Source organism: Micropterus dolomieu, linkage group LG06 (assembly GCF_021292245.1).
Source record: "Micropterus dolomieu isolate WLL.071019.BEF.003 ecotype Adirondacks linkage group LG06, ASM2129224v1, whole genome shotgun sequence".
In the NCBI taxonomy this organism is placed as follows: domain Eukaryota; kingdom Metazoa; phylum Chordata; class Actinopteri; order Centrarchiformes; family Centrarchidae; genus Micropterus; species Micropterus dolomieu.
The window spans coordinates 3,331,443-3,351,033 of NC_060155.1; the positions used below are offsets into that span (position 1 = coordinate 3,331,443).

General features: G+C 40.1%; 1 protein-coding gene across 4 annotated transcripts in view; it reads left to right on the top strand.

Annotated features, from left to right (window-relative positions):
• The window catches only part of LOC123972848 (disco-interacting protein 2 homolog C), a 459,676-nt gene that overhangs the window by 376,844 nt on the left and 63,241 nt on the right, over positions 1–19,591 (top strand). For 3 of the 4 annotated variants that reach the window (XM_046052558.1, XM_046052557.1, XM_046052560.1), the window contains exons 5-6: positions 4,090–4,422; positions 18,559–18,720. In XM_046052558.1, the coding sequence (XP_045908514.1) occupies positions 4,090–4,422; positions 18,559–18,720 (495 nt within the window). Of the gene's footprint in view, positions 1–4,089; positions 4,423–10,504; positions 10,595–18,558; positions 18,721–19,591 lie in introns of all 4 variants that reach the window. The other variant, XM_046052561.1, reaches the window with a different exon arrangement.

Sequence of the window (19,591 nt, forward strand, 5' to 3'; positions counted from 1 at the left end):
CTTCATGGTGCCTAACCAAGGCATGCTGTGTTAAACTCAGACGTCAGAAAGAAAGGGAGGTTAAAAGGATCAGAAACACTAAAACAAAATATCTAACTAATGTCAAGTTATTCTGTCAGGCACTTGATAAAAGTACCAAGTACTGGCTCCAAGAACAGCTCAGTCTGTGCCAATGCTTTAGACACTAAAGCAATAATAATAACTAATCTACAATTTCTCCTGACCTGGCAACGTTGCTGACACTTAACATGTCGTGGCAACAACCCTGACCTCTTTCCACATCTATACGATCTCATTTTTGTAGTTATAGAGCTATAAAAATGAAATTGCAGGATTCATTCTTGTAACTCTGTAGTCACAGATCGGATCTCCACTTCTGAACCAAAACCTGCTGCCTGCTCCTCTGACCTCTCTGATGAACATTTGAAATGCCTAAGATAGTTATCACTTCTGCTAAAATATGCCCCGCACACATCACGCAGTTGATTTCATCCCTGTTGTGTGTGAAGCAGGATCTGTCCGGGGCGGGTGGCGGTGGCAGTCATGCGTGTCTTTATGGCGCTGGCGTCGTTTAATGAGGGTGTTAATGAGGCCATTATTTCTCTGGCTGAAGGGTCGAGCTTCACAGAGCTTCACTGAACTAGGCATGATTTAGAATAATGGCACAGAGAACAAGTGTGCAGCAGCCAAAGATTAGATATGAGTCTTTTAATGGATCAATCTGTGCAAACGCCGCTCCTTCATGATACTTTTTCAAATTGTAAGATTTTCTCATGAACGCCTGGAAAACATATGTTCAGTGTCACATTTTAGGACAATCTTCTTCTCATTTGCCTTCCCTCAATCTTACCTTCATCCCACTTTTTCTGTCAATCCCTTTCCCTCTCTGCTACTCTTCTTCCATCTGTCGTCGCATTTTCACTCTCCTTCCTTCTAAACCTGCTTCATCTCAACCAAAACTAGAGGGAGATGGATGTGCTCTGATTTTCACCACATTGCAATCTAAGTGACATTTTATTCAGTTATTACTGGAGAATAACCTCAGAAATAGGGGTTGTGTGTTTGATCAAACCTGCATCAGTATTGAAACTGAAACTCAAATCTTTCCAAATCTCTGACCGTGTAGCTCTCAAGAATTTCCAATTTGTAATATTATGTAAAATGTAAGAACAGAAACTCAAACATGTACTTCAAAGGAATCACAGTTCATGCTACACACAAAGAACATGTATAGCCCAATACAAATCACAATTTAGAATACCGTAAAATAAAACAATATATACTGTTATTTACATATTTACCTATACATGTATACGTAGAGTAATAATTCTGATTATTCTGATTCGGTGTTTCTCAAACTGAGGGGTGTAGAGCCACTTCACGGCGTTTGTGGATGTTGAGGACCAAAGTTGCATGAATATGATTCATATGGTGACATAAACAAACAGAAAATGCTGTGATGCTAGCAAGGCTCTTTATTTACCTGAATCTTGTTCATTTCAGTCATAAACGTTGCTCAAACTGGAAGAAATTAAGCATTTGTTGGGGACTATATTCAGCGGCGGATTAATCCACATTTGGTGCTGTGGAGTGAGTATTTGGGGCAGCAGAACGGTGTAAGAAGGAACATGCCACCCAGTGCAACAATGAGGCTCACTGATGTGTTTTAAATATTTTTTGATCAACAGTGGAGCTCCATGGCACAGAGGATCAGGCTGTGATACACACACAATACTTGTTAGTATATACATTCAGCGTTGATTGTGGTCTTTTCCTGATATAGACTTAGTCTTTAACAAATCCGAGTATTATAGCAATTCAGAACCAAATCCAAAATCAAACTGGCTATCAAATTGGAGCTCTTGTCAGATAATTGTCACGTTAAGTGTCTCTGCTATTTTGTCCACCTCTAATCACCTCTGCACTGCAGCTGCAGTACAGAATGTGTAAATATAGTTCATAAATATAACTAAATAAATAATCTATTTATAGACAAACATACAATTGGTAATAACCACCAACATAAATCATTCATAAATGTACTTAAACATTTATTCTAGATGTTCATTCTACACACACAACGCATTCATATGCAGCTTAAATGTATACTGTAAAGGCACATTAGACAGAGTAGTACTGCATGTACATGTATTTACATGATATAAGACTTTTATTTGCTATTTTACACAAAGCAAAATACATAAGCTGCGAGGGAATCACACACTCACACATGACACACAGAAAGGCACACAGTCCGTCAGATTTAGAAAGCATGTGTCCTCAGGGAGCGGTAAAAGCAGCCGCACACACACACACACGGCTGTCTGTGTGCCAGTGAGGTTCATCGGAGGACAGCAGAGTTGCGTGTTGCCGAGCAGCATACAGTATCGTGCAGAGATGACAAGCAAGTAAAAACTCTGATGAGCCCTTATTGGATTTTGAAAGATTTTTACAGCTGCATTTTCTCAATTTCTCAATAAATCAAATATATTTCAGCTTTATGAAGAGCTGCTTTGCATCAGGGACTCTCTCTCTCTCTCTCTCTCTCTCTCTCTCTCTCTCTCTCTCTCTCTTTTATCTCATTGTATGTTTGTGCGTGTTTATTTCATGAGATTGCCAGGTTGCCTGGCAGCATCTCATTTTCGTCAACATGTTTGTGTTTTGTCACTGGTAGACTCCACAGAGTCCCGCTGATAACGAGACACACATTTGCCAATCAAGCATGTCAGCAGAGCGCTATGGTAGTTAACATGTCACGGCCGCTTCTGGTCCCATGGCATTTTAAACTAACATGCAAATGTCAGTTTTGATCTATGGCTAACGAGAAGTGTCACCTTTTACAGTTAAACAAGGAACAAGCTTTTTAAAACTTTGTTTCTTAAGAAGAGGAAGCCTGTTTGCATTGGGGGCTGGGGATTGTCCTGTTTTAATGTTTATTTTGTAAATGGACTTTTTGAATAAAAGAGTAAAGTTGAGTCAAATTGATCCACATGCACAGATCATTGCCTCTGATGCTTCAAGCTTCACAGCAGAAAAGACACGCCTTCTCATTTTGTCATAAAAACACAGTTGTTGATTCTCGATATATTTAAGAAACTCATCTTTACTTCAGGACACCTGCTGTATAATGTAAAGGAGATGTTCACCATATCAACTTTATAGGGTGATATTAGGTCAGTGTAGTTTACAGCTTGTTACGTTGCCTCAAAGTGGCCAAAACATTTTAATGAATGCAATTAAATGAATGCATTAATCTTTGAGCTGTTAACGCAGTTGTGAACAGTTTATATAGAGTATACTGTTGTTAGAAAACTTCACCATCAACAACCCCAAATGGACAGCACGTTCTTATCCCTCTGGTACCTTCCATAGTATTACAAAGCCAAGTGATGGTATTTCTGAGCCAGCTTGGCACAGAGCCACACCCTCTGACCACCTCCACCACCATTTTGGTTCATTTTCAGATGTGTGTACTAGGTGGGGACAGCCTGATTGGGGGTGTTTCATTGTTTCATTACTCTTTAAATGGCAAAAATAGTTAGTTGCATTGCAACAGGGTTCTAATGATTAAAACCAGTTGAACGCCAAGGCCAAATTGTATACTCATCTTCCCTTATCAGCTATATGACCTCATTTGTTTTTTTTAATTGCAGTGAGCTAAGTGTCCAGTATTCAGTCTGTGTGTGTGTGTGTGTGTGTGTGTGTGTGGGAACTGGGTCAGCTTCTGTTGTTATTCGTATCACCACTATCAGGCTCACAATGCCATGAGCATTATGAAAATCACATGCAAAACATGTGCATACACACACACACTCTCACACATGCACAGATACCCCCCTCCAACCCCCGTGGCAACTCTAAACAGAAGGGAACTTCCAGGCTGCAGACAATAGACTAGGACATACATAGAACCTACTTTTCTTTCTGTCTCTATAGTATAAAAACATCAATCATTTTGTCTGCGGTTTAATTAAATCTTTCATCCTCTTAAAAAGAGTCCACCATTGTTGCTTATGTTATTGTTGTCTTTCAAGTCTTTATCATATTTATTTATTCTTCTCTTCCACATCCATCTATTTTCTCCCTCAGATACCTCTTCAGGCTCAGAGGGTGAGGGTCAGGGCGACGGCGATGAGGAGGGAGGAGGTGACGGCGAAGAAGAGGATGGAGGAGGTGGCGGGGGAACTTCGTCCAGCCGGGAGGGGAGCATCAGCATGGATCACTGGATAAGCAGGGCCATCCACGGCACCTCCTCCACCACCACTACCACCTCCTCCACGGCCTCCTCCTCCTCTTCCTCCACACGCAGCGGGGGAAGCGGGGCAGCGGGTGGCAGGCTGGCTGACGTCCTGGCCCAACACGTCCACATTTCCGCCCACCACCACCTCCGCCACCACCACCGTCACCACCACCACAAGACAGGTAAGGATTAGCTTAGGACTGAGCAGTGACATAACTGCCTGGATGTCCCTAATTATAGAGTGAACCATCACACCTTTAACCAAATCGTGACACTTTTTGTCAAATACAGACATATTTAGAAAAGTCCAGCCTCCCTCTGTAAAATACATACACCTTTTAATAAAATACATATTCCTTTAGCAAAGGACACCCTTGTCCTTTGCTAAAGGACAACGTAAAGCACCCTTAGCCAAATACAGACACTCTTCTATTCACCCTCTATTCTATTCACTATTCTATTCTATTCTATTCACCCATTCAAATCTATTCACCCTAAGCAAACTCCAGATTACTTTAGCAAAATGCTGAGGTTGTTAAGAAAAGCCAGAGACTCTTATCTACCGAAACAGCCCAGTATCAAGAAGTATCGAAATGTCTCCAGTCAAACCAGTACTTCAATCGATACTTTTTGTAATCAGATTGCGGCAAAAAAAAAATTATTTGTATGGTTTTGCTTGCAGCCAAACACACAAGCAACACACTGAAAGAAAGAGAAGAGCACGCTTTTTTTTCCTTATGCGCCTGCACAATAAAATGTATTAAAAAGGCTGCAGCGTCGAGTCCATGGCTGATTCTAACAGCCGCTCACCTTCGGCTATGGTCTCTGGCATGTTCGTCACTGTTGCAAGATCATCAAGATCAAGATCGCTCACTGCGTTTCATCACCTCAATTAAACGCTTGTGTGGCGCAGCAGCGATCAGCTGATTTTACTCACAGAGCCTCCGGCTGCTTCAGGTGTAGCTGGTTTGATCGGCTGGACGTGCAGCCTCTCTTTTCCTCTGTTTGTGAGTCTTTAGTGTAGTCTAGTGACTCCTTACTCGTTTTATACTTGTGACTGTAGGAGGAGGTATGCGACTCAATAAAGGAAAAAGCACTCGCGGAGATTTCAATTCAGTTTAATGATTGAAAGTTCACAAAATATTTTTACGTTGTTTACTTTCAACACACGTGTCAAAAAATTACCACAACATATTTGTTGACTAAACTATTTCACTCCTCTTTTAAATATAAAAAAATTGCAAGCTCCTGTCTTTCCCCGTATAATACTACCTGTGAGGATGGACTAATTAGGATGATCCCAGTACTTTTATGTAAAAAAATAAAAAAACAATAGATCACCTTGCTTGTCCATAACAATAATAAAAATAATAATAGGCTACCAATCAACTGCTATGGCTTCAACAGGTGGCATTTTATGCAAGGTATCGAATGAAGTACTCTATTGGTATCGGTATCACTTTAAGGGTACTGGCTTTGGTACTGGTATCGGAAATATTTTAACGATATCCAACGCTAATCAGGACCATCATTTACTTTTTGCAAACTCCAGAAAACAAAAGCAAAAAGAAAGCAACTTCTGAATATCTTAGCAAAGTCCCAACATCCGTTGACATCTCTTAAGACCCTAAGCCAGATCTGTATCTAGATTTGGCAAAGAACAGCCATTCTCAGCCAAATACAACTTCCTTAGCATAATACAGACTCTTTTAGCAAATGCCAGAGACTCTTAGCAAAGGCTTGCTGCATTTAGCCAAATCCTTCAGTCAACTTGAGCTCCTTAGCAAACTCTAGACAACTTAACCAAACTTTCATATCCGTTCTGAGTTATCTGAAGGCTGTTGAAGGTGTTCAGATTTTGTTACTGTTACAGTTAGAGATGACGTGTGGAGTTGACAGTTGTGCGTTCTGACTTAAGGTTACTGACAGCTCATTGTATATTTGTGAGCACAAGTTATGTGCTAAGTTTTAGGAGGTTTAAGTTGAATCAAAACTAACAGGATAAAATGGACAAACATTAAGAGGAGAGGAAAAGTGGAGTAGGAGAAGGTTTATTCGTAGCACAATTCAAACACTGAGGCAGTTTTAAAGTGCTTTACATCCACTTTAAATTTAAAAGAATTATGTCACAAAATAATCAAAGGCAGTTTTGCATAAAGAAGATTGTTAAAGTTAATTACTCAGTGTCAAGGTGCCCCACATCAAATTTTGTGAGAAGACAACTTTAAAGAAAATATATGTTTAAATAAAAAATTATCTAGTATGAATACTATCTATCTCAAATATGGAGTGTTATTGCAGTCCTCCATGAACGTATTTCTGAATTATTCCTTTGGATTACTTTGACAGTGTGTAATAATATACCGTATTGACTGAAAAGCTGCTGATTTTTAACACCACAGACCACCAGCTGATAACGTTTTTGTATCAGGTATGATCATCCAGAAGGATCTCTTATGAGTAAAACCTTTCATATACTGTACATTTATGTGTGCTACTTTCAGTTTCTTAAGAATATAAACTGTGAACTTAAAATATTCCAAATTTTGTAGACCTAGAATCCTCATAAGACCACGTGGAGGTCCCTGAATCCCAGTTTGGAAACAACAAGGCTGAAAAACTGCAGCAGAACTTCAAAGCTTGTCTGATTTGGCCTTTAAATAAAGCAACTATCCTTGAGTTTATTTAGTTGTAGTTATTAGTTAGTTTGCTTTTAGAGGTTTCTAATGAAGGTGTATGTGGCTGGGAGGACTGTGTGTGTTTGTGTGTGTGTGTGAATAGGAGGGGGGATCTTTGAAGTTTAAATATGTGAACTGGGGTTTGGTTGTAAAGTGTGTTTAGCTGCAGGGTCGTAGCCTAAATTTTAACGTGTGTCTGCTTCCTGTAATAACTCTGGTCTGTGTGTTCTATCTGTCCTACTATCTCTTATATGTCTGACATGTCTAAAATTACTAAAGTAATTCTGAAAGTATCTCTGCTATCACCAAAAACGTAATGTTGCTTTTTGCTGCTGCTCAATTTTTTGGTATTTTCTATTTTTATTTCTATTTTTACATTTATTGAAACTGAAAATATGTTTCACAAATGTAATTTATTGTAAGTTCTTTTTTTTTTTGAGTTTGAAGAAGGACTGCCTTTTTAACAATGCCATATGCAATTTGTCCATTTCTTTCCTCTTCAAAAAAACCATTGCCTTTTTTTGAAATTCTTTTGTTTTGTCATGACAATATTATATATTGTTCTCTGCAATCTACAATCTACAATCTTATTTATGATATTTTGTCACTTTCCTGTGAAAACCATGGATTTTTTAAAGAGCTGTATGCGACATTCACTGCCACTAAATGTCGCACTAGAGCACTAGCATCTCAGACCCAAACAAGTAGGCTCCATTGAGAAAAACAGTAATGTACCTCGCAGTTCATCGTAAAACACACTTTATAGCAGAGCTTATTTATAATCGTATTATAAAAACAAGACATTTTCACTCAGTCACAGAAAAAATAAGGTAACAACACTGCACATATCGTGACAGTTAATGCATGTGGTGATTGTGAGATATTTGTCTTGCACCAGTTCCCTTTAAACTATAGTCTGGAGGATTTTTAAAAATTCATTAAAACTAACCAGAGGACAGCTTATGAACTCCTTACCACACACCGTCTTCCTGCGAGGCTCAATGGGCAGAGCGCGGCACAAACACTACAGCAGGGTGGAAGTTTTTTACCAACTGGTTCTAAACATACAGTACACACATAAAAGTGAAAAACTGGCCTGCTGCTGTCACAGAATCCTGTTTGTGCCTTTCCCCACTGTTTGCTGAGGTAGCGTCGTGACTAAATGCTCCAGTGGCGACAGGTTTGTTTTCATGCTGGCACTGTTGGTATCCAGCTCTGAAGATAATGCATGGACAGACACAGAGAGAGCCCCTGCCAGCTCCTCCCAGCCAGCGTTCAGCTCCTTCGCTGCTCAGATTTGACAGGAGAGGTTCTGTGCACGCTGTTGGTTAGCTGTTGGGCCCGCTTCCACTGATTTGCCTGTGTCACTGTTCCCTGCAGTCTGAAATGAGCAAAGTCAGAAGGATGTTTCTGAGGCGAGCAGCCGCTAAAGGTTTGTGGGCCTCGGCAGAACGGCATTCAGCCTGGTTCAAAGACAGAGAGAGATATTGGAAGGAAACTTGTTTATTTTAGCAGTCATAGGTAGGTGAAAAGTTAAATGGAGCTGTCTCTATTTGGCATTTTGAGGTGAAATCTACCCATGTGCATCTTAAATTGACTTCATATATTGCATATATATAGCTGCACTAAGAAACCTGAGCGATAATCCTGGAATCTCATTCTTGACTTTTGGGGAAGAGTATAAGCTCAAAGGTCTACAAGGCTTCCTGAGCCTTTCTCGTAAATATCATTACGAGACCTAATGCCACCAGACTACTGAATATCAGTCTTATAATAACTTCAGTGACACAACGCTGCAATGACCTAAGCCAAGTGTGAAACATTTTTTTGCAATGAAAACTAATTTACTTTATAATCCTATGATTACGTAAACTGACACAGTGGCCATCTTAAATGTAAAACAAATATCATGGCTGATGTCCACTGACTCCTGATTGAAGAAGGTTTTGGTTTGGTCATTTGCAGACAAAATGTACATTTGGTGTTCAGTCACAGTCTTTCGTCCACGGCCCTGGGCAGCCTCTTTGGTTAGAGTTTATAGTTTGGTTCATAGATTTTTCACAGAAAAGTATAATAGATACATCACATGATGTTGTACATTTTTTCAATTGACATAAAGTTTCATTGTTTTACTGAGGTCATGTTTATCACAGAGGAAATCCTCCGCACACTTGTGGGTTACAGCTCTGTTTTTCTTTTCCTTGTTCAAGGCCAAAGCAGCTCAGGTCTCAGTGTTTTCAGTATGTGTGTGTGTGTGTGTAAATACTTAAGGGAGATCGTTTTCCGTATGGCTTCATTCCAGGCTTGCTTTTCATTCAGCTCTTATCAGCTCTGCTTGCTCGTGCAGATAACTTTTTGTTCCCTCTCCCCAATTTGTCCTGACTCCTTTCATCCATCCACAACTCCTGCAGGTTGCAGATCCCTTTTATGGGGTCATTGCAGAGAATCTGTTGTTATGGTTGACTTTTGGCAGAGTTTAGGTTCAACAGAGAACATTGTGTTTGTGTCACTGGGTTCCTCTTTTGTTTCAGATAACAGCGCTAAGTGCTTATTTGTGCTGCTGCTGTTGCTATGCAATTATTGAAAACCCTTTAGAGACATTTGCTGCTCTTTTGATGAAAGTTGAAATATTTTTAATCTTAATCACTACTGAGCACTAAAATAAACTCTCAGCAGCTTTTTCTTGAGGGCAAGTACAGATTACATACATCCTCCTAATACATCTCTAATCAAGTCAAATGATTTAATGAACCTGGGATTATTCAATCTTCAGAATACAACAATAACTTTCTTTCTCTTTCTTTATATAGTCACATAAAAGCCCCATAAAATTTGGGCAAGAAGACAATACATACAAAACAAACAAGCTAAGACAACTTAAAAGGTTATGAAAATTTCCAGATAAGGTGCAAAGAGGTAAAAGATTTTAAGATAAGAGGTATAACCATCCAAACTGGCTGCTATTTTCCATATCTTTTAAAACTGACGTCAATTCACCTAGAGTAAATAACAGAGTAACCACCTTTACATTGTTCCAGGATGAGGGAACAATGTATTTTTTTCCATAACGGAGTCAGTCAATATAATATATATAATGATATAAAGGTCAACCAGTGGGTACACCCACACACATATCGTGATGGACACTTGATGCTAGCATAAAAGCTACAGTGGTGCACATGTTAGCTGCACCCAGTGATAAAACATAGAGCACATTTATGGTATTCAACATTTTTAGACTCTGGATAGGTGCATTCTTGAAAAAGTTGCCAATGTGAGGTGTTTCCTTCCATGAAAAGAGAGAGAACATAATTCTAACTAAAGCTATGAAACCTGTTTTTTATATGTGTATAAAAAAACTAATTCTGACCTGTGATGGTGTGTAATTACATTTTTAGGCCATTTCAAATCCTTGGGCATTTCAGAGCCGAAGGAGAATAGCTGGTAAAGAAACAGGTGCTGATTTTCAAAAGTTTAGTAGTTGCCAAGAGTGAAGTGTTTGCTCTCTGAAGTGAGGTTCCTGAATGAGATACAACTTCACAGCCCTTTTCAAGATTCCCCCTCCCTTCTTGTTCCTCACATGCAGGCCTTTTAACCCACCTCTCCTTGAGGAGGAGGAGGAGGGAAGTGCCAGCTGGTATGGTAGAGAAGGGAAACTCTGGGCCACGGCGCTCCGGTAAGTTGAGATCGGAGCATGGCTGGCAGAGAGCCGAGAAGCAGGGCCAGTCTCCTGCCATCCCTTGGCTCAAGGCAGGGATGTTGTATCTTTCCCTCATCATTTTCAGGGACTCTTTCCCGCAGTGTCCTCCGTCATATGCTTGCTGTTCAAGTTGTTCCCTGCTAATTAGTCCAGAAGAAAATATTTCAATGCTAACATCACTAGGAATAGCATTGAACGTTGTCGTAAATGCATGAAAACGATGTGTTTTTGTGTGGATTAAAACAAAAAGCTGGTGCTTACAGCTTTTTAGGCTGTCTTGAATTGTTGATGAGGAAAATCAACAATGCTTTTAAAGGGGCTAGATAGCAGCTTGTGTGAATGAGTCCTCCGTCTTGTCAAGGTTACTCTGTTTGGTGTTGTTTATTGATTTGGCTAATTATGCAGCATGTTTTTAGTTGTTTGCTGAGCCCAAGGCAATCTGCTTTCAAAACTGCTTTTCATCTAAGCCAGAAAGCAGATGGTAGTGGAATGTAGGCTGTCTGCCTGCTTCCGCTTTTTAGTTTTGTGTTAGTCTGTAATTTATGCAGTATTCTTAAAATCTGACTCCTGCAATCTGCATTTTAAGAGAACCTGAAGACTCCATCAGCTGACTGGATGCTTGGCACAACACTTGGCATGTGAAAAAGCAGCGGCTGACACACTCATCTACTGAAGTGACTCCCTCTGTTTCTCTTAGATTGCTAAAGAATACTAAGCCATCAACACTGGAGTGAAGAATGAGCATACACTTAAAGAAAAGGCCTAAGACCAGACCTTTAATCAGCCACTCATCATTGTCAGAAAAGAAATTACCCTGAATCCATTAACACCGTTCTGGAAGCCTTCCCATATTCAATGTAATTAAGGCTGCCGTCTGGGTGAGGCCCGTTGGGAATGCGCTTTAGCTTAGCCTTGCTGTCACTGCAGTATATCTGCCAGGGGAATACTGTATGGTCTCTGAGAAATAACAGTTCGGCACTTTGAGAGCAACAGACGGTTCCTGGATGCTATTCATCAGGTGTCTTGTAAGGCTGACGTGAAAGAAGTTTTCACTGCAGGACTATCGTGAATGAGATGGAAAACTGATTGAGGTTTTCTCCTACATGAGCGTTCTTGATTTGTTGCAGTTTTATAAATCCTGTTTTCGATAAAGTCTAATTTAAAGGCAAGGCAAACACATCTTTCAACAGCAAGGCAATCTAAAGCGCTAAACATACTGTATGTAGCTTGTCTACCACTCTTATACTGATAGCATTTTTTAGACTGTCTTTTTGAATTTTTTGAGGTCCTCACCAACTGTGACAGTAACTCTTGGCTGTTTGACAGATGATTTGGTCTCTTTAGTCTGTTTCTGCTGTGAAGATGTCCGAAGAAGATTTAGACTCGTATCTCACTCCTCAGGAATATATTTCCTTCAAAACACCTATTCACCAGAAACTTCTAAAGGCTACACTTTGCTAAGTAAACACTTGGATGCTACTGAATGTGTGAAATAGCCTTGAGAAGTTGAGGTATTTTTTCAGCAAAGCAAAAGACAATAGTATCAGAAATACATGACTTCTCCTCATATACAAAGGGCAATATTTTCTACATTGTAACACTAATGTTTCTGCAAACCCCTGAGTACTATAGCTATTGTACATCTCAATATTAGCTTGTGACTGTCAACGGCTGAGACACTGACTGAAGTGGTGATGTCAGTCCTGGAGCTGCTTCCCAGACAGTGAAAAATGGACAGTATGTGAGCAGTCAGTGTTACTTCACTACAAAATAAACACGTTTTCCTACATTAAGAACCTGGATGAAATATCTCAAAGAAAACATGTGCAGATTCACAGAGACGGTCACTGATGCCTCATTGAGCCATTTCCAGAAAGTTGTCCAAAAAGCTCTGTGTTTGTAGATATTAACTTTTCCGGTAACTTGCCAGGGATATTGGACAGTAAAGTAAATATCTACAAACACAGTAGGTTTAAGTTTTCAATTAAATAAGTTAATCATTCAATGAAAGATTTAATGATAAGATTGCATGCCACAATTACCCATATGAGTTTTTTGCCCCTTCCATCATTAAGGTGTGGTTAAGTTTAGGCAAGTTACACCTCTGTGAAATGTTTTTATCTGTTAGTTCCAGTCTGCTTTTTTCACATGAACTTATTGCAAACTAACTAAGAGGTGTAACAGTGAAGTTCTGCGAACTGCTTTGGTGAATGTTATCCTGCATCATCAGCGCTACAAGGGAAAATAAAAAGGCAAAGTTTAGTCCTGACAGCTGACATTTCAAGGCAAGGCAAGGCAAGGCAAGGCAACTAAAGCAGGACGCATTTTTTGTGTGTTGATCAGGAATAATCCCTGCACTCACACGCTGTATGTGAGGATTTGTGTTTACATGATCAATAGCTGAAAAACAATCATACTAAGTATAGTATCTAGTTTACTCTACCGGTATCTCAGTTAGGGTTAGAGCCCAAGCTACAAATACAGTATGACATCATGCGACGTCCTTGGACTCTTGATTTGGATAAGGAAAAACTCATTTGGCATGAAAAGCACTTGATTAAGTTGACAAAACAATGTCAGCACAAGGTCTATCAGTAGCTGTTCTGGAACTTTCAGTTTTAGAACACAGTCTCCATCTGCAAATGAAGATTCCCCTTATGTCCTACTACTAGAAGTGTAGTCAGTCTTTTAAGCACTTTAAGGACATCTTGTCCGTTCTGACTTAAAACTGCAAATTCATTCTAGACCTTGGTTTAGAATGAACTTTCAGTCTGTATTACACTTCAGAAAATACCTCATTCTTGGTTACTTACGTTGACATTTAGAAGGAAATAGGATGCAAACCTCCAGTTTCAAAGTCACACACTTTGAACCGTGAGCCCCGTACCCCAATTACTCCCTGCCACTTTTTGCTGTAGGTTAGCAGTGTCACACTACTAACTACGTTTCTACTAAACGTAAACATGTTTTTTTCAATAAATGACCTATGCTGACATTAAGCTGGAGATTACACTCACTATGTCGCATGTCAACAAGACGTAAAATGTTTCTTGATTGGCTGACTGATCCATAGAAACAGTTCACCGAGAGTTTTGGCAGGTGGAAGACATTTGCCCTTGTGGGTCTTGAACATGTGACCTTTCAGCCACAGTAACTTTAACCATCAAGCCACCTTTAAACGCTCCTTGACCCATGTGGGGAGATGGAAGTGTCCCGTCCCTGAATGAGCTCCCTTAGACAGCCTGATTCGTTTTTCCAGCTGTGAGGGAGGCATTCATCATCATCCTCCTCAGATGTCCCCGTCACACATCATCATATATATTCCGATGAGGTCACACACACACACACACACACACACACACACACACACACACACACACACACACACACACACACACACACACACACACACAAGACAAATAAACAACATGCGACTTCAGAGAGTGCATGTCTGGTTCACTGTAGCGGACAGCCCAGATGTTGCAGAGACAGAATGTACAGTGTGCCACAGTAATTAGCATGCCTGTGCTGTGTGCTGCTGTATTGATATGCAGTCCATGTCTGGATAAAGAATTCTGTTTGGTCTCGCTGGCTTTGGCTTGGTGCTTTCCTAGGGAATCATCTCCTCCTCTCTTCTCTTGTCTCTCAGTCCCTCTGCTTTTCCCTCGCCACATATCTTTCTCAGCCTTTCAAATCATATTCACTTTTTGTCATTTTTAGTGGCATAATTGAACTGAAGAGCCATGGGATGAATATAAGAGAATTTTGTTTTTCCAAAAACATGTCAGTGCATATTTACAGAAGCGTAATGCATTCATTTGAGAAGTGTTTTTTTTAATTAACAAGATGCCTCAAAATCCTGGAGCAGGCTGCGGGTGTTGATGCTACTCAGCCTGATCTTCCAACAAAAACAGTACTAGGCCTGTATGATTTCAGGTAGGGGGTCAATAAACCAATAACAGTGTTGTCTACAACTTAAAGACAATGTCTCAAACCCAGACTAAAATAACACTGGATTAAACTAAACCGGCAGGATGTTTGCTTCCTTGAAATAATCTCGTTAATTCTGAAAAACCTCTTCTTCTTCTTTTTTTTATCAGGAAAACTCGTTAATTTAAAAAAACAGCCTGCTAACTGTTCTTATGCAAGCACTCCATCTCCCAGAGAGAACAAGCGATGAAATATTAAGTAAGAGGGCGAGACTGAGATAGCAGTAAAAATCCATCTTCGTTCTGTAACTCTGGTTTCTGTGTCTTTAAATACTCAGCAACACATCTTTAATTCAGTTCAGCTCTGTATACAGTGTGTATCAAATATGCATCACTGTCTCTTAATAATACACTACATGGCCATGTATGTGGACACCGTTTCCCTTCATTTTTGTGCCTTTTGTCTGGGGCTGCTTTTCATGTTTTGGGCTGATCACTATAAAAGAAGACAAATCAATCAATCATACTATAATGTATTGACCATAGTTTTCTGACAACTTTTTGTCAGCAGTTTGTGTTTGTCCCTTTCCAGTTTCAACATGAGAATGCTTCAGTGCACAGCGCCAGGTCCATAAAGCAATGTAACAGCCCTGACTCAGAAAGCTGGGTTTTTAAAGAAATAGTCAGCAGTGGATTCAGTTAGAAGCTGATGAAAGATTGGTTTCTTTGTATACATGAGCAGCACTTGAATTGAAGCTTTCAAATGTAACTTGCTTTGCTCAAAACGGGAACCTTCCTGCTGTGAAGCGTGTTGGACTGATGTAGTTTGATCTCCTTTGTCTTCTTGTCCTTCACTTAAACAGCGGAGCTTCATGCGGGAAGCTGAGATGAAAAATGGAAGATGGGAGACGAGAGCTTGCGTGTGGTCGGCAAATAAGTCTGGCATCTGACCAGATTTTTTTCAATTCAATAGATGGCGGGCCAGAACATAGTCAATTTATCGTATAATCCGTCATTTGCTGGTTGCCTATTTATCTCAGTCGGCAGTACACAGGACTCCCGTTTGACGGGTTGTGTGTTCCCACTTGCTGCTAGTATTATTTTTCTTCCTTTCCAACAAATTGATTATGAAGAGATTGTTCTACATGTGCGTTTTAGTGTGTGCCTCCCGGTCATTGGTCCACAAATAGGCTATATCTTATTTTCATTTCCCCAGTATCTCCAGGCAGAGGAAATTCCTGCGTTTCTCATTCAGGGGAATCCGTGATCTCATGTGTTTTGATGGCTTTTTCAGAGGTATTTCAAGCAAGCCAGAGACTCTTATCCTTCAGAACTTTTCAATTAAACACCACATAAAGTACCGCTGAAAAGATGTTCTCGTGCTTTCATTTTGTAGGCACAGTCACTTAAGAGGAAGTGATTATGTGAGTAACTTTTGCTGTCATGACTGAGATCTGTTTTAGCACCAGCCGCTATAATGTTTTTTCTTTTGCTGCTATTAAAGTAATCTGGCCACTGACCAGTTTCCAGCGCGCCAGTTTTGACCCGCGGGCCACCTACTGTCGACCACTGGTGTAAAGCATCATCATAAAGTGGCAACCTCTCTCAGTACCCATTTCCCTGAGGTATTAAAAGTAATGTAAAGCAGAAGTACATCCTCATATGCTTGATATGCTTTATTATAGTTGTATCTCTGTTGTATTTCATATTTTGAAAGATTTGTACTATGTTCTGCTCTATACTTTTCCTTCTGCTGTAATCAGGTTCATGCTATCTTTTGTGAACTTTTCTTTATATCATCTTTGAAAATTGTGGTAATTATCATGTGTGTTATTTTGATTTTCAGGGTAGTACAGCAGCCCATTGTTACCAGACTATTGTTTGGAATATTTTATTTCAAACCCCGACCCTGCTGATTCCCTTCAGGAAAACACTAATGGCGTCTTCAAATCGGAATGGTTTTACCATGCTCAGGGGAAGAGACCATTTGAACAAACCAAATGTGGTTATCACAATTTTGCAAGTGGTCATTTTCAAATAGTTTTGGCTTTACAAACAAATGTTTTTCAGAATGTCAAGCTCTTGGAGCTGAAGAAATATAGTTTTTTTGAATACTATTTAGGACCTTTTTTTTTTACATGACTTAACATGTGGACATAACAAATAATATCATGCAACATTTTTGAAAACTGAACAAGGCGAGATCCATTTTTGTTGTCAGACTCCTGTAGCAGCAACAGGGTTCCTCCTGACTTAAACCACTTGGATTTCAAACATTTCATCTGCTCCACGTCCATGCAAAATAAAACCTACATTTGTCTATTTGAAGGCAGTTTCTATCCCTGTGAGCTCTGTGGTTCTCTGTCTGAACCTGAATGAAACGGATCAATTAAGCAGCAGTTAGAAAGGATTTCCCAACTATCCATAATTATCCGTGGTGGACCACAGGGAATAATTCAGCCCTGGGACCTGAGACTATAAGATAAATCTTTACAGGGTAATGATATTAATACAGCAGACATAACGCATAAACAGCAGAACTTACAACTGCAAACAGAATATATATATATATTGCACTATTGCCTTTTTGGGGATAAACTTCTATTGAATTGATTGAGTATTCAGACTGAGAGCAAAAGGACAGTAAACGACACAGCAGGCTGCACCAACACACATCCCTATTTAGATTCACCACACATCTTTCTCCCTGCATCATTTCATGCTCCGACCACTCAAAGTGAAGAATCCTCCGGGCAGAACAGTAAACACCGTTTGATGTTGTTGAACAGCAGCTCAGCCTCATGAAAGAGGTAAACGTGAAAGAATTTGAGGCACGGTGGGAGCTTTGAAACATCAGGCGCACCAGATATGCTGAAACAAAATCTAAATGTGGCACAAAATAAGGAGAGAAACAACCTAAAAACCAATGTTACGGTGTGGGTGTTGATGGAAATGGAGTGGTTTTTTTTCCCTCAGAGAAAGGCATGCGTCGCAGTATGTGGTGGTGGGTTGTTTGAAACGAGAGGTGTGCGGATCAACGGTGATCCGTGAGGAAATGACTGCAGGATTCTGGAGGGAGTTGTGGTGCTGGTTCTGGTGGCTTTTCACTATATATTTGTGGTGTGTCAAATCACCAAGGCCCAAACATCATTTTCCTGAAAGTTTCTTTGCAGGGTGAGTGAGTGTTAGATCATCCAAGCTCAGACGCTCATGGAGGTTTTTCACTTTCTTGTTAATTTTCTTTTTCTTGCTGTTTCGTCTGCATGTTTTTAGCAGTACATTTCTAAATGCTGCATGTATAAATACTTTGCTATAATAATGTTACAGAACATGGAATTCATCATCAGATAACTTGCTGTCCATTATAGAGAGTGTACTTGAAGTTACTGAGCATATCAGGTTATTTACTAGCGACGTGTTTTTGCCCTCACACTAGTTTGCTGAAGAGTCTTAAATGTTCCTCTACTACTCATGTTTGCCAGAGTACAGCCAGCTCAACTTGCTTCAGTATTTAAACCCTGCCTAGACTCCTAATCTCCTCCCTCAACCATTCCCGATTACATTAAGTATTTGGCCTTCTAATAAACAGTATATTGGCCATGGCCTTTACACAACATGCAAGACGGAAGCGTCATGTTAAAAAAAGATACTCAAGTTCAATGACAACATCAACTAAGATTTCCACAGGTTAGCACTCACATGTCAAAGGACATTTCAGATGGTTTTAGCAATGACAATACTACTGAAGCCTCTACGTCTTTTAGTGAGCATGTCCTCTATGTTGTACGCTAGGTCATGTAAAATCCCTTTACTATGCTTATGTATTATAACAGTGGGATATCTATATGAATTAACTATATAATTAAGACCAAACTCTGTCATATATCTACTCTCTCTAACTGATCCTGATTGTAAGAGCCCCCATTGAAAATGTTGCAGGATGTGTGGGGGAACTAACCAGGCCTCCCTTCCCTCTTTAACCCCCCCCCCCCCCATTTTCTCACATCCCAGAGAACCACTCTGCCCCTCCAGATGTCACTGGCTACACCAACAACACCGCCAACGCGACCACCACCGACGGGATCCAGGTGGAGAGAGCCCCGGGCGCCGGCACCGCGGCCCAGAGACAGGCGCCCAAGTATGGTAACGCTGAGCTGATGGAGACCGGAGATGGTGAGTCAGGGCTGGGAAAATGATCAGGGGAGAAGAGTTTAAGGGTGGCAGAAATAATTATAGTAACAATAAGAAACAGAAGCTCCTCTAATAGTTTGGCCACCATAAAGAAAGACCAGTATTCATTCATTATGACCTTGTTTATGTCTTGAGGTCCACATGACAATAATTATATATTTCTAGCATAGTTAACAGCTGTTTAAGTCATGACAAACAGTAGCTCCTAAAGGGGAAATCAGTATAACAGGGACCTGAGTTTATTGGATTAACGCAGACTTTCAGACTTACTTGGGGGACAAATAAATATTATATAGATCTAAAGAGGCAGCAGGTGGGTGTGGTTAAATCTATTAAAGTTTTCGCAAATCAACAAATCAGTCCATCCAAAATTTTACATCTCCCTTTGTTGCCTAATTTGTCATCATTCAGAGCTGCATCAGCCAGCTCTTTTAACATCAAAACAATGCTGTTTAGCATTAGAAAGGACAGATCCAGAGTTCTGTACACTCCTCAGAGAGGACCAAGGACCCCTGTTTGCTTGTTTCATAATTCCTTCTCTGGAGGAGCATGAAGCTGCAGCAGACGGAGTTATTCATCAGTCACTGTGATCGATGCCGCCCAGGACGTAGATGTTGAACGCAGCTCACAGCGAAGCAGCTTGACAGATCAGGTGCCAGAGTTTACAGATGGGAGCTTATTGGGGGTGTTTGGCTGAAAGAGACACAACAAAGCTGAGGCTCTTTTTCAAAACACAGAGAGGATATGATCAGAAATTATAAATCTTTGTATTATATTGCTTGCACTGAGTATGTTTCTTTTTTCAGAGATTTGGATTTTTAGATTCTGTATATTTGAGGATTTAACCTTTGAT